The 15,626-nt window shown below is 44.9% G+C and overlaps 1 protein-coding gene and 1 long non-coding RNA gene across 2 annotated transcripts; both read left to right on the top strand.

Annotated features, from left to right (window-relative positions):
- Positions 1-569: 569 nt before the first annotated feature.
- LOC135826216 (uncharacterized) lies at positions 570-10,259 on the top strand. Its single transcript, XM_065338847.1, has 5 exons — positions 570-966; positions 2,394-2,654; positions 4,034-4,195; positions 10,068-10,192; positions 10,230-10,259. Exons 1-5 carry the CDS (start codon positions 570-572, stop codon positions 10,257-10,259), a joined length of 975 nt encoding a protein of 324 aa, XP_065194919.1.
- A 24-nt stretch (positions 10,260-10,283) lies between these two features.
- On the top strand, positions 10,284-15,271 carry LOC135825860 (uncharacterized). The gene is made up of 3 exons (XR_010555158.1): positions 10,284-10,352; positions 13,283-13,576; positions 14,915-15,271. It is a non-coding gene; the product is annotated as an uncharacterized LOC135825860 (long non-coding RNA).
- Positions 15,272-15,626: the final 355 nt, after the last annotated feature.

Here is a 15,626-nt window from a genome sequence, read left to right as displayed (position 1 = left end):
CACTAGTGGGAAAATAGGCCCTCGCACAGATGATCTCATCGACGCATTGATGTTTGTTTGCTTAGCTTTATTTTACTTCACCAGAAGCACAGGCAAAATCTGCCTTCTCACTGAGCGTATTGCCACAGTTCTCGCAAAATGATGAAGAGAGTGATAATGATAAGAAAAGGAGGAAGAGGAAAATACAATTATGAACACAGCACAAAGAGAAACGGGAAACAAATCAATGAGGGAGTACTGTACTACAAGTAATGGATTTGAATTTGATGAGGTGTTTCATAAAAATGATGCACATTGATCTTGGGATTCTCGAACACCATTTTCAGCCAATATCATAGTGCTTGCATAAATATGAAAAATGGCATAGGCTGGCAAAGGTCTTTTCACGAAACTATCATATTCTAGCTTGTTGGGTGCAAAATGTGCTTTTGCTCTTCCCAATCTTAAATGAATACATTGATGTCGGTAAGTTAGCTTGTCTCCCCGAAATTATCCCTTTACTGCTGATGAATTGTCTGACACGTGCAGTTCTTGTGTCGATGCACCGCATGTTTTTAGCCCAATTTACAATGTCACTGACCTCCGATTACCAGACGAATACCAACCATACGCGTGAGCCGCATAGACATGCAACTGATCCCTACACACTGCTAGAGAACTCCACAGCACCACTGCACATCGCCAATGTCTATTGCCAGGTCCAGGCATACGCGTTCTACTACAACAGGGCCGGCATTCCACTGACCTACGGCGAGTCAATTTGGTTCTTCAATGGAATCCGCATCACGAATGGCAGCCATGGTTTTACCGTCATCACTGACACTGTAGACGGCGGCGCCGTTTTGAATGGAGAGTACCGCACCGGCAGTAAACTGGTATGGCCGTCACGTATCACCTCAGACCTAACTGGGAACTATACGTGTGCAATGGGTAGGGTATCCCGAACTTTCCGAATACGTGTTAAAGGTCAGCTGAAGCTAAATTCTACTGCTTTTCTTGTCATGAAGTTGATTGTTCCAACTAGGAACACACGCTTCTTCCTAGTTGGAGCAATCAACTTCATGACTATTACCGCCGAGGTCGCAACTTCTAAGTTTGCTTTTCTTGTGTTAAAAATTCTTGCACGTTCCAACTTACTTCAAAGAGAAGTACAAGTATCCTGCGTGTAATTGTTGTACCTTGCAAACGTTTCCAATTAGACTTTTGATCCTCTCCTTTATTCTATCTTTAAAGTATTCTTTAATCAGAAAAGAAAAGGACATATGGATACGAGTTAAGAGTAACTCTCTCTCTCTCTCTCTCTCTCTCTCTTAACTCTCCAAGAGTAATATTTATTTATGGCTCAACATCCGAGTTTCAAAAATTCTTGATTCTTTTGTGATTTGTTTCTTTTGCATGTTGATAAGAAGAAAGAAACGGTAGAGTGTCAACTGATCAAAATAGGCATCAGTGGCTGATGTTTGCACTCTAGCCAGCATAAAACGGTGAACTTTGTGAAGGGGGGGGGCTGGAATATTTAGCAAGTTTGAATGGCAGTGAGATTTGAGAGCCCCGAAAATGACTCTGGTTCAGATTGCACTGAGCACAGCTGTGGTCTGTTGTGCAGCTCGCTATGCTAACAATGACGACGTGTTCTAATGTCGTAGTGTTTTACTTCTTGCGAGATCCGAGCAAATCAGTTTCGCTTTTGAATTGTCTGAAAGTTGCCCAAACGATACTGCCACACTGTATTTCACCTGTCTGCATGCATGTTTTCGTCTTGTACAACGCAACGCTTAGTGTGCTCCACCTGTCTGCATGCATGTCTTCGTCGTGTACAACGCAACGCTTAGTGTGATTCATTGTAAGAGAAGGGGGTGCATGCAGTATCTCTTCAGATTAGTACCTTCATCCATACGACCGTGGTCTTGCCCTGAAATTTTAATTGTAATCACCACTGAGTATTCGCCCTTGTGCCTTCATCAAGATACAAAATGGAAATAAGGCTGGCTCAGTTGTAGCATACATTATTTCAAGCACAACAACAATGGCGTAAAGAACAATTGTGTGAGCTTCGCAGTTGATTCTCGTACTTTCTCTCTCTCTCTCTCCGTCTCCCTCCCCCTATCTTTCTTTTTGTCTGTGTTACACGCATAACTTTTAACAATCCTGAGGTCATCTGACCATACGGTAGTCCACACTTCGTCTCCTGCAATGAAGATGCATGCTAGTGCAAACAGTAACAATCTGTACTGTACCAGTTACATGTACTTGTTCAAGTGGTGGTCGATGGGTCACGTGACTGCAGGCGCGCAGCTACATGTACATGCACATGTACATTGTATGTCGTCACCATGCTACCGTTCTGCGTCTGTACGTTCCCGTGTTCTTCATTCTTTGCTTTGTGCTCACAGTGCCCGCAATGGTCGTCTATATCACGCCGACACAAGTGGTAAAAGAGGGCAGTGCTGTCAGCTTGGACTGCCGGTACAGGGGAGATGAGCCAATGACAACAACCTGGTTCTTCAAGGGCACGCAGGTGGCAGCATTTGTTTCGCCGCAACCCAACTCACTGAGCATAGGAGCATCGTCGCTGGCAGAGTCTGGTAACTACACGTGTACCGTGAGCAATGCAATCAGGAACGACACTAGGACAATCCAGCTCACCGTCACGCGTACGTTACTGACATTATGTCTTCAGTTACCATGTCTGTGTTACCAGGATAATATTATTGTCATGACCCTCAGTTAGGCCCATTCGCTTTAAAAATATTAATTCGGTATTATGCGAGCTTTTGCCATAATATTATTATGACATTTGTTGAAGGTCGATTGGTCCCATAATTATACATGCACTTACGCCTATGGCACCCTCAGAATTTCCCACCTTGCTCCCCATTATGTTCTAGCTGCCCGTTTTGGATCCATCAGTTGCCTGATGATCGTAGTAATACGTGAAACTCAGAGTTGTAACAAAGCTTCCAAACTCTCTCTTGTGTACATGCACTTAAGTACATGTATGTGTATGGGCACACGTGCTTTTACTTCAAAGTAGTTGTACAGTCGTCCCTCTCTAATCCGGCACTTTATAATCCAGCACCCTCGATAAACCAGCACGATTTTCAGTAGCCAAAATGTCCTCTTCATGCACATTGCAGCAGTAAATCAGATTTGTTAATCCAGCACCCTCCCTAATCCAGCAGATTTTCGTGGCACAAATGGTGCCGGATTATAGAGGGACCACTGTATTACCATTGTGGAAATTGGAAATTGCACATTAATTACTGTAAATATGGTATATTATGGTAGCTTCCGCGCGGGATTGGGTTCGCTTATAAGCCCATACGCGTATAGATGAATGTGCGCTTATAACCGGATATAAACACGTGAGCTTTGTGCACGTCGCTACGGTCACTACACAAAGACTACGTTCCACGTCCAAGATGGACATATCGACGTTTACACTACACAAAGACTACGTTCCACGTCCAAGATTGACATATTGATGTGTATACTACACAAAGACTACGTTCCACGTCCAAGATGGACATATTGACGTTTACACTACACAAAGACTACGTTCCACGTCCAAGATGGACATATTGACGTTTACACTACACAAAGACTACGTTCCACGTCCAAGATTGACATATTTGACGTTTATACTACACAAAGACTACGTTCCGCGTCCAAGATGGACATATTGACGTTTACACTACACAAAGACTACGTTCCACGTCCAAGATGGACATATTGACGTTTACACTACACAAAGACTACGTTCCACGTCCAAGATGGACATATTGACGTTTACACTACACAAAGACTACGTTCCACGTCCAAGATTGACATATTTGACGTTTATACTACATTATCACCTGGCCCTGGCACTAACTTTCCATTCATGGTCTGGAATCTGAGATAGAAAAACATGTGTGTCTTTAGTGCAGAGATCAGTGCCGCCCAAATACAGAAAGAGCATTGGAGACTGCGATCTCTCACTTCCTGTTCTCATTGTGCACTTCTCACTCGTTTTGTTTTCGCTTTCTGGCAGGCCTCCGATGCACTGATGATCCGTTTCTCTGTGGCCTCAACACCCAGTGTGTGCCATCTGAGCATAGCTATCGATGCGAGTGTTCGCTCCCTTCCTACACGCTGCCTGGTACCCCTGCTATTCCCGGAAGGCAGGGACGTCCAAGTGAATGCCTGAACTCATGTAAGAATTCTGACTAAGGACGTAGGCGTTTTATTCTATATTTCCACGATGGCCTATGGTCAATAGGAAAGATAACAAATTATTTATTATCAGTCTACAATCATACAAAATCAACCCAGCAAACGGAGTTGTTGTTGCTGTTCATTTCGCTACTCTTTCTTTTTCCCTCCCCTTATTTTTGGAAACGATAATTGGCAATCACCCACTCATTGGCCGGTGTTTCCACCGATTCTTGAGATTTTGTAATAAAATTAATATAAATATAAATATAAACGATTAATAGATCAAAAAGAATGGTTTCACCAATTATAGAAACATACGTTGTAACGCTGCGTTTCATGCACGTAGCTAAATGCTAAGGCAATCATCAGACAACTGTTGTCTGATGATTGCCTTAGCATTTAGCTACGTGCATGAAACGCAGCGTTACAACGTATGTTTCTATAATTGGTGAAACCATTCTTTTGACCTTTGTGGTTACGCTCCGCCCCTGTGGTGTTGAGCACTGTTGAAACCTGGGTATACCCACTTATGTATTGTATTGTATTGTATTGTATTGTATTTATTTAAAAGGATTCTCCAAAAGCAAATGGATGCTTATCACGGAAGTCTCCCACATAAATATCGCAAGAAAAATGGGGAAATGGGGAGAGGAGAGTGGAAGATGAAGCATGGGAAGAAGGGAAACAAGTACCTAAATATCGAGGTATAAAAGCAGGAAAGAAATCGACGAGGGAAGAAATCACCTCTGCAGATAATAGCGGGACATTTAGATGAAAAAAAACCCAGCAAGGATTAATTTCAAGGAAAAAAATTCTCAAACGGAAAAGTTCGGAATTCCAGTCAGAGAATATCTATGCTGAGAGTAATGAGCCTTTAGAGCAATGCGAAAATTGACAGAGGACTGAACGCAGCGGATGTGTTCTGGAAGTTTGTTCCATTCCACAGATAAACTGAAGAGAGGGGATTTAAGGAAATGGGCGCCAGAACGAGGTAAAACTATAGAGGACGGGTGACGACAACTAAGGGATACATTGAATTTGAAACGAATTAGCAAAGACGGAAACTGGTAAAACACATGATGAAAATACAGCAAGGACAGAATCTGACGACGCCACTTCAGGGATGACCAGTCACAAGTACGATTAAGAATCTGCTTCGGAGTTTCCCACTCAGGAGGGTGCCGGGTCTTACAAAGCAGATATGAACGAGCAGCAACGGCTTGCAGTCGGTCTAACGTAAGCGAATCTGAATGGGATACGGCGAATGACCAGACAGGGACTGCGTATTCTAACAGTGGTCGTACGTAACACTTGTAGAGCAAATTCACGGTTGAAGCAGAAAGGAAATGGGCCATATGGCGCAACAGAAAAACACGACTGCGAAACTTATGGGTGATAGATTTTATATGGTCAGAAAAATTTAGTGAAGGAGTGATAGTCACGCCGAGATGACAGTGGCTATCACCTTTCTGAATAGGCACACCGTTCATTGTCAAGGGGGATGACGGGCCGGGGGCTAATGCATATTTTTGAAAGGGTAGGTGGACGCATTTACTGGTGTTAAACGTCATGGCAGTAGCTGATGACCATTGACAACACTTATCAATGTCAGTCTGGAGCAATGCATGATGGATAGGAAGTGAGGTGTTTGCTGGAGAAACAAGAATTAAATTAGAGTCATCAGCAAAAAGGGATAGGGTACTAGAAGCAGGGGCATCAGGAAAGGAGTTGATGCACAGGTTAAAAAGAAGCGGGCCGAGATGGGAACCTTGGGGTACGCCAGCGGTGATGGGCAAAGGGTCAGAAAGAGTTTGGCCAATGCGAACGCAAATACTACGATCACTGATAAAGTCCTTCACCCAAGAACAGGCAGAAAGAGAACACCAACCTGAAACAGATTGAATAACTAAATGATGACTAACTCTGTCAAAGGCCTTAGAAAAATCAAGGAACAGCTGGTCACAAGAAGACTTAGAGTCAAATGCACGCGAAACAATTGAGGTAAGCTGTACCAATTGGTCAACTGTTGACCTCTTTCGACAAAAGCCAAACTGGCTGGAACTGATAATTTTATGGCTCTCAACAAACGAGTAAAACTGACGGCTAATCATAGACTCATACAATTTGGCAACTGCATTTAACAGCGATATAGGACGGTAATTGACTGGGTGAGAAGGATTACCTTTTCCCTTGAACACAGGTACAACAACGGCAGATTTCCACTCCCTGGGCTGAGTACTGGACAGCAAGCAGCGGTTGAAAAGGGCGGAAAGAGACTGTGACGTGACCTCAGCTGTTTCACGAAGGATGCGATTGTTCAGCAGTCCAGCGGTTTTACGTTGAATGGGAAGTCTGGATAGCGTGTCAAATACGGACTGCACAGAGAATGGTTGTATGGAGAACTTCACAGTGGACGTGGGTGTTAAAATACCAGCTGAGTGCAGGTCAGGTGTTAGCAGTGGCGCCTGGCTGTAGCTCGCAAACACTTTGGCTAGGAGATTCGTCTTTTCCGTATTACTCGTGGCTGGGTAGGCTTGGTTGTCATGGTAGAGGTCAGGGATAACCGGAGACGGGCGATTCACATTACAAAGGATCTTTGCTTTGCGCCACCATGTACGAGTTCCATGATGCTGAGCCATGTCTCTCGCCATCCTCTCGTGATAATGGCGTTTCGCCTTCCGGAGCAAGGAGGTAAGACAGTTACGTGAGAGTCTATACGCTATCCAACTATCTGTAGATCCGAGACGTTTGGCCTTGGCGAAAAGGCGATCCCGAAGCCGCCTCTGACGATGGTGAACAGCAGAGTACCAAGGCTTGTTTGATGGAAATGTGCTTCTCCGGACAACGGGAACAAACAACGATACAGAGTCTTCCAGCGCTGTGCGCCACAATGACCAGGCCTCATCAACTGTTTGCGCATTTTGGACGGCATCTAGCAAGGGTAGTTGCCACACGTGGTTGTTAAATGCTTGCCAGTCCGTGTGGGCAAAGTCGAGCCAGGTGTTTTGTGCAGAAGATATTTGGGCTGTGGAGCCTGCTGATCGGTTGTGGACGACATCGAAAACTACAGGACAGTGATCAGATACCGGTGGGAGGATGGTGAGATGGGAGACTGCTATTGGAGCATTAGTGATAACTAGGTCGAGTAGTGATGAACTCTTACCACTTGCGGAGTAGCGGGTAGGCTGTTGATCCACAAGTTGCGATAAGCCCAGATCATCCAGGGTGTCATACATGCATGTACCAGCAGGTGTATCAGGATCGGATGCTAGCCATTTCGAGAGGCGAGCGTTAAAGTCGCCAATGACAAATATGGAAGCTTGAGGACAAGATATTGATTGAATGCAGGTCCGGAGTGCGCTGCAGAACTGATCAGGTGGCTGCCAAGGAGGACGGTAACAACAGAACACAAACGTGGAGTTGGGGCGATGCTCTAGTTCTATGCACACAATTTCAATGGTTGGATCAGCAGGCTGAAGATCTGGACGATGTTTGGTAGCATGGGAAATGGAAGGGTGGAGGAGGAATGCCACTCCACCTCCACGTCGCACGGTATTGTTGTGACGGTCATGCCGGATAATTTTGTATTCAGCTGACGGTGTTAATATTGAACTTGTGATATCAGGAGTCAACCAGGTTTCAGTTATGCCCAAGATATCTAGTTGAGATGTGCAGAATAAGTTTTTAATCTCATCAGCCCGCTTCAGCCAGCTGCATGCGTTAACTGTGCAGATCCTGATACTCGACGGAGACTTCATATCAGGAATACAAGGTGAAAAATTGAAAGTCAAAGGGGGCGGTTGGAGTGGTGGAGCAAGAGGGTTCAGTGCGGTCACTTGCGATTGTCGGCCGGGAGAGAACGGGGCTGCATTTGGGTTAAGAGTAAAAGCGTGTGGTGATGTGGGAAAAAAGATGGGTGCGTGTGGATTCAACATCACAGTTTATGATTTCTTGGGGAGGGGTGGGTTCTTGAACTTCCATTCTCGTGCTGTTACATGCTCGGGCCAGAACTCGTTTTCCAGAACATTTCTTTCGTCATGCTCAGCAACTGTAAACGATTAATAGTATAAGTGAAGCGGACATTACGAAATGATGAATGAGAATACATGTATCAAAATTGATGTTCCAAATCGATTTTCTTGAGACTATCATCAGGGAAAAATCGTCTCACAAAAGAGGCTATACGGAGAAACAAACTACTTATAGGTCTATGGGATAGTGGGAAGTATACAAGGTGTATACAAGGTGAGGTATAAGGTGAGGTGCGATTTTCCCCTGATGATAGTCTCAAGAAAATCGATTAGGAACATCAATTTTGATACATGTATTCTCATTCATCATTTCGTAATGTCCGCTTCACTTATACCGGTACTATTAATCGCCTTAATAAAGGTATTGTCTCCTCGTCGCCTATTCATAAATATAAACATTACTTTTTTTAAAGTAAGGAAGCCTACGAATTTCAGAGGGGTGGGGTTACAAATTACTTACAATGGCTTGTAGTATGAGCTCCATTCTAAACACATATTCCTGGTGCATGCAGGATCTATTCTTTGACATTAACCCTTTACCCTTTCCCATCATACTGCTATACATGTATATGCGCACTGGTTTAAGATGGACTCTTAATTGTTTCAAACTTAGTATCGCAACTTGGATAAAGGCATGTGGCGTCTAAACAAACTCTTGTAAACCACGGCTCATTTCTACAGTCATACAATTGATGTGTGTGCAATTGTGCCCTCACGGTTGGCGCATTCACACAATTTTTTTTTTTTACTAGAGCCACGTAAACCCGTCATGTGTGAGCCATGAATAAGGGGAGTGGTGGCGTGCTCTGGGATGCTCTGCCGACCTTGGGTCTCGGCTTCATCACAACCAGGCGCGCCAATAGCAGAGAGAGAAAGAGAGAGAGAGAGAGAGAGAGAGAGAGAGAGAGAGAGAGAGAGAGAGAGAGAGAGAGAGAGAGAGAGAGAGAGAGAGAGAGAGAGAGAGAGAGAGAGAGAGAGAGAGAGAGAGAGAGAGAGAGAGAGAGAGAGAGAGAGAGAGAGAGAGAGAGAGAGAGAGAGAGGGAAAATAGAAATAGAACCGTATATGTCATTCACGCGCAAGTTACACGCTAGTGACAATGAACTGCCTATGACAATACAGAGTAAGTTATCGTCCCAGTTCCTGAAGGGAATTCACGACAGCCGCTAACACCCGGTAATCCCTGACTACATGACTGTACTGCATAGAACACTTGGGAAATGCGTGGACAATTGAGGCTCTTCCGTTTCAACTCCGTCAAACCCTGAATAAAATGATACTTTGAAATTTGAACATTGTCCGTCGATCTCGACTACAATAAATCCGCATGTACAAAATGCGAAGCTACATTTTTAGCGAACCCTTGCTGGTACGTTCTGTTTACCTGATCTCACACTAACGTCCTATCTCTACTTTTCCACAATATCCTTTATAAAATATTTTATTCAAAGTGGGTCCAATGTTAGTAGGCATTTTGCCTGTTTTAATTTCCACTATAAATAAAGTATACAATAACGAACTTCTGTTTCAACACTCTTCCTAGATGACTAGATGTACACACTCACGTCCAGCACTCACTTTCCTGTGTTCCTTCCTCACGCTTCTCCCTCGCATATACCCACTCTGGTGTTTGTGGGATTGTGTGCGTGTATGTGTGTTTCTCTATCGGTCTGTCTGTGGATGTGGGTGTGTGTGTGTGTGTCTGTGTTTGTGTGTATGTGTGTGTCTGTGTGTTGGTGTGTGTGTCCGTGTGTCTGTGGACATGTGTGTTGGTGTGTGTCTGTGTGTGTGTGTGTGTCTGCGACTGTGCAAATGTTTTCCTATTTAACATTGTCAAACAGATGACACGGACTACGATAGCACCATGGGACTTGGTGAATCACCTACGTCCGCCAACGAAGCCATGGCGCAGTGCCGTGGCGCGGACAGCAACATGTTAAGCAATCCTCTGACAGAGTCTACTAGCGTCACACATGATTTAAGGGAATATGTCAGGTTTTCAGAGCTCAGTTCATCTGCGAGGGTGTGGGTAAAGATCCAATCCGGAATTCAATCTATTGGCTTTCAAATGGTTGACAGTTTGCTTCCTCCGAGTCGATGGGGGACAGCTCACTCATTGTGCATAGGTAAGAACAATTACCTTGATATAACGCATTTCTAAAAATGACCTGTTTGTATGTATGTCTGTCTGTTTGTATGTATGTCTGTCTGTCTGTCTGACGTCTTACAATCTGTCTGTCTTTCTGTCTGTTTGTCTCCCCTTGTCTGTCTGTCCATTTTACGTTCTTTCTATAATAATATGTCTGTCTGTATGTCTGCATGTACATGTATGTATGTCTGGCTGGCTGCCCGCCTGACTGCCAGTGTGTGTATGTATGTGTGTGCGCCTGTCTGTCTGCCTTTCAGTCAGTAAGTCTGTCTATCTGTATGTCTGGCTATCTGTATGTCTGTCTGTGTGTATGTTTGTCGAGTCACGGTGAAGTATTCTACCTGTTCTGTGATTCGTCCACATCTGTGCTTTATTGTTGTTGTTGAGCTTCTATTTATACTAAAAATAAATTTTAAATTTTAAAAATTAAAAATTAAATAATAAATTAAATTAAGTATAGTCGTTCAACCAAACAGGAAATGGTGCCTTCTCACATGGAGACGACTTAGAAGAGCCGAGGGCAGAAAGAGAGTGGGTAGGGGAGAAAAACAGGCATGGAAGGGAGATAGAATGCAGAGGATAATGTAGTATAGATTAAGACTCTCTCTCTCTCTCTCTGCTATTGGCGCGCCTGGTTGTGATGAAGCCGAGACCCAAGGTCGGCAGAGCATCCCAGACCACGCCACCACTCCCCTTATTCATGGTTCACACATGACGGATTTACATGGCTCTAGTAAAAAAAAGAAAAAAAAGAAAAAAGGAAGCAGGAGTAAGATCCAGATCTTTTGCACGTACAAAAAGCGGTTTAGGCAACTGGGAGAATAAGGAGGTCTTGCGAGCGCAATGCATCAACCACTTCTTCTCTCCCAATGCATCGAAGTTCAGCCGAGAGACTGTTTCACAATACCCTTCCCACAAACTGGATTGACGATCGGCCATAAGGGCCTCTGAGGAAGGGTATTTGCAGGAGAATGAAGGAGTGACCACGAGTGATGCGGTGGTTAGTCGGGCATGCTGCATTAACCCTTTGGAACCCAAAATTATCCTGACAATTGCATGCAACTGCAATTGCGACATTTAATTAGACTAAAGAAATTGTCGAAAAGGGGACTTGTAGCAGACTGGATACGGCTTTGGAAGATTACTAATAGTTTTAGTCTAACGTTATAATTATTTGAAGTATGTGGACGAGAGGAAGGACGAGTGTCTGTGCAAGCAAAGAAGCGGTAGAGGTAGCCGTTGGTGCCAACAAAATAGACCAGACCCGGTACCCCTACCTTGGTCATACGCTCCAGACGACCGAGTGCATGCTGAGAAAGAGCTGGATGGACTGTGGACTGGATCATGCCAATGTACCAAGTGCGGCGGGCATTCACTGTCAGGCCATGTCCATGCCGCCATAGCTTACCGATTGCTTGTCGGGCTTTCCGCACCTGGTGATTGACATGTATATCCCAAGCCATGTGGTCATCCACGTGAACTCCAAGGTACTTCACACAATGTAAAGCTTGTCGAACGTCCTAAACACACCGTACTGGATGGCGGATGTCTTGCAGACCACGGGGCTTTATGGACATAACTTGTGTCTTCGTGGTGTTTAAAAGTAGGCGTAGATCAGCCAACCACCAGGCAGAAACACTAGTGAGTCCATCAGTCAGAGATGAGCATACGGCTAGTGCATCACGACTGTGTTCGACTACATCCTGTGTTCGACTACATCCTGTGTTCGACTACATCCTGTGTTCGACTACATCCTGTGTTAGACTACATCCTGTGTTTGACTACATCCTGTGTTCTGTACGTCTCGTCGTGTGTTCGTCTACTCATCTGTCTGTCAGTCTATCGGCACTACAGTCTGTTTTTCGGTCAATCTGTCTGTCTGTCTGTCTGTCTTAGCCATTGGCGGACTATGCTCGGCCAATCGTCAAATTATGCTTTTGATTATGCCACAATTATGCTGAATTATGCTCCGTTCCACTATGTATTCATGCTGTGCATAGAGGATTGAGAAACCACACAACACACACGGCCATGCCCTAAGCATAATTTTTGCCTTAACCGAAAGATTATGCCGACCTTACGCGTTGGAATTGGAGCATAATCTTTTGACGAAACCCCCTGTAATAATAAATCCCAAGATTATGCCAAATATTATAGCGGCATAATCCGCCAAGGGCTAGTCTGTCTGTCTGTCTGTCTGTCTGTCTGTCTGTCTGTCTGTCTGTCTGTCTGTCTGTCTGTCTGTCTGTCTGTCTGCCTGTCTGTACACCTGAACCACACAACGGGGGCAGGATTTAATCTGATGAATGTAAACGTGTTGACCATATTTCTGCGGTACAATAGGTTAGACAACCAGGGAAACACAGATAATATAGGATGATTGGGGATGGGTGAAAATTGGTGTTTTTGAATGCTCTAATATTTCTAAAACCGAAAATAGGATACCGAAACCTGGCCGTATCCCTACTTAACTACATGTAACACCAGCTGCAGAATGATACTCTGCTTCTTATTCTCTGCATTAGTGCTGGTTTTATTTACTGTGTCCTTTCACTTTCAGGCTGAGGTGCCCAAGCTCCACTGCAGCCACTTCACAACACGATTGTTATAATTATAATCATAATTATGCTACATGTATGCTACATGTATGCTACATGTATTGTCCATGTATTGTGGCGTTGCTCCACAGGAGAATTGTTACAAAAAACATTCTGGCTACAAACCTTGCTACGTTGCTTTGTGTGTGTGTGTGGACAAGACAGCGCAATGAAATCCTTTGTACAATAATTACACCTCACTGTACAGTACATACCATGGTCAGTGAAAGACAAGTGCTGGAAATGATGCAATGAGCGATGCGAGTCTGATTTCCTGCCTTCATGTTGCTTTCGTGTTTGTGTCACACAGTGCCCTTGCACAAGACGTGCGGTTCCGACAAGGTGTGGTTCAAGTCGCAGCTTGGCCCGTACAACCATTCCGCTTCGCACAAGTTTTGTAATGGTCAGCTTCCAGCCTTATCACGAGTTCAAATTCCCTGCTTCAAGGACCTGATCCAAAGCGCTCTTTGGTTGTGGCGTAGACCAGTGGTTATCTTCTGGACCCAAAATGGTGAATTGCTACAGTTCGACGGGGAAAGCTTCGGAATCATTACTCCGCCACCAGCTGCTAGACTTACCAATGTTCTTCGTATCTGCTTTGAAGGTGAGGACCTTTTCAGAAATTAATAGCTTTTTGGTCACCTCATTGGCTGAATCAATATTTTGAAGATCAGGACCTGTCTACTTTCGTCTGATGATTGATTCAGTTCATGAAGCTAAGTTACGAAAAACGCGACTGCTCGTTCTTCTGTCCGTGTATTCCGCTCTTTGCTTTTGGCAAATTGAGCCCTCTACGGATGAAAATCAAGTGGTGAGGATCAGGACCTGTGTTTGCTGGTTGGCTATGCTTGTTTTACTAGGGTATTCCCCCTGATGTCCACCCCCCCTCTGGTGTAAACGCCATTTTACCGGTTCTCCTAGGAGTTGTTTGATTGATGAAAGAAATTCACATGCGGCAAGCCATTGGCAGTGCGTTCTGCCTGTCCGCCCCTAGAAAGGAGAAGACACTGAAACCTTATCGTATTATGCCAAGGTCGATCATCACCGACACAACCATAGGTATCATCACGAACGAACGCGTGACATGTTATGTATCTCTTTCCCACTGATTGTCAAGATTTGAACTGCTGTAAAGTACCGCGAGAGCACCTAGTACCTCGCCCTGAATTATGGAAAAAACAGGACTCTCGTTTCCGGTCATACTGAAGTAGAAGTGAACGTCACACAGTCTGGTGCAAATGAAGTCGTACGGGGTTCACTCTGTTTTTGCAACTTTGGGGTTGCGTCATATTTTACTTGTACGGTGCGTCATGTGAAGTGCAGTGCAGAGCGCTGCAGCCAGCATGAACAACATGGAATTTACCTTCACCAAACCTCGGTTGCTTTACTGCAACAGTCGCTTCGTAGGTGTGTGCATGACCCCAGTACAGACCACCTCACACACTCGCGGCCAGCCTGCCTCCCCAGAGCGACCACGAAAGGACGGGGAGTGAGGAGCTCTGGCGGTACTTTACGGTATTACAAGCTACAGCAATCCCCATATTTGAAATGGAAAAAAGAATAATGACTGGCAGGTTTCCACTAGCAACCTGTTCAAGTATTATAGGGTATTCACACGACGTGAAAATGAACGAAAACACGTTTGTGTAAAAGTGGACAAGCTGCCCATCGCAGTCACACAGACAACAAACCCATGGAAATCTCGCATGCATCTGTGTACTCGAGCATATCCATGTAACTCGAGTACCATGCTCAAGTATTTTCACTGGTCTTACACATGCGCAAAGCACAAACGCGGGCCTAGGACCCCCGAGCAAAGTTTTCAATATGTTGCACGCGTTTTGGTCACACGAGTAAAAAGAGTAGCGCACTCGCGAGTTTGCGTGTCGTGTGAATAACCTATTATGCTGTTGTATGGCTATGACTGTCTTTGTTTGACCAGATGCACTGGCGATAACGACTCAGCCAACAAGCCCACCTGCAGCGCAACCCACAACGCAACGCACAACTCAGCCTACAAGATCACCAACATCCACATCCCTTCCCACAACCCAATCAACAACCGCATCCGCATCCCTGCCCGGTGGCACTCAATCAACCGTAGCCCAACCAGCAACCAAACCCAAAACCCAGACCACAACCAGACACACAGCCCACCCCGCAACCAAACACGCAGCCCAACCCGCAGCAACCCCTCGAACAAAGCGGACCACATCTCGACCTTTGACAGGTACAATGAAAGCAATGGCAGGCACTTCGCAGACACAACAACCAAAAGCGGGCACACCTGGTGCCATTACGTCATCTCGTGCCCCAAGAGGTGAGATGATGATCTTATGTTTCATACTAAGTCAATCCTTGTAACCAAACATACGCCTAGGAGGTTATTTGCTGCACACAGGTCTTATGTATGGTGAATCGGTAATCGTCCGGCTCCATGGGAGCTGTTGAGAACACGCATTCTGTTCCTTAGCACTGCAAACTCAGAACTCATTCAAGTGTACCAGTTTCGAATTTTCAGCAAATTATTATCATCAGGATGTACTCTGAACCTTCAGGCTTGTTATGCAAACCAAGCCTTACCAAGCAGAGGTTTGCCTGAGTTCATGACCATTGATGCTGAGTGCCGGGAACAACCGTGGAACATTTTTTTG

Source organism: Sycon ciliatum, chromosome 10, assembly GCF_964019385.1.
Source record: "Sycon ciliatum chromosome 10, ocSycCili1.1, whole genome shotgun sequence".
Lineage (NCBI taxonomy): Eukaryota > Metazoa > Porifera > Calcarea > Leucosolenida > Sycettidae > Sycon > Sycon ciliatum.
Note: the sequence above shows the minus strand (reverse complement) of the source record. Positions and strands in the feature narration are given on the sequence as shown.

Bases quoted from the DNA above. Each gene is read 5' to 3' on its own strand.
- LOC135826216 (XM_065338847.1), top strand. From the start codon at position 570: ATGTCACTGACCTCCGATTACCAGACGAATACCAACCATACGCGTGAG. The intron at 967-2,393 runs GTCAGCTGAAGC...TTGTGCTCACAG, and splicing joins TTTCCGAATACGTGTTAAAG to TGCCCGCAATGGTCGTCTAT. The intron at 2,655-4,033 runs GTACGTTACTGA...GCTTTCTGGCAG, and splicing joins AATCCAGCTCACCGTCACGC to GCCTCCGATGCACTGATGAT.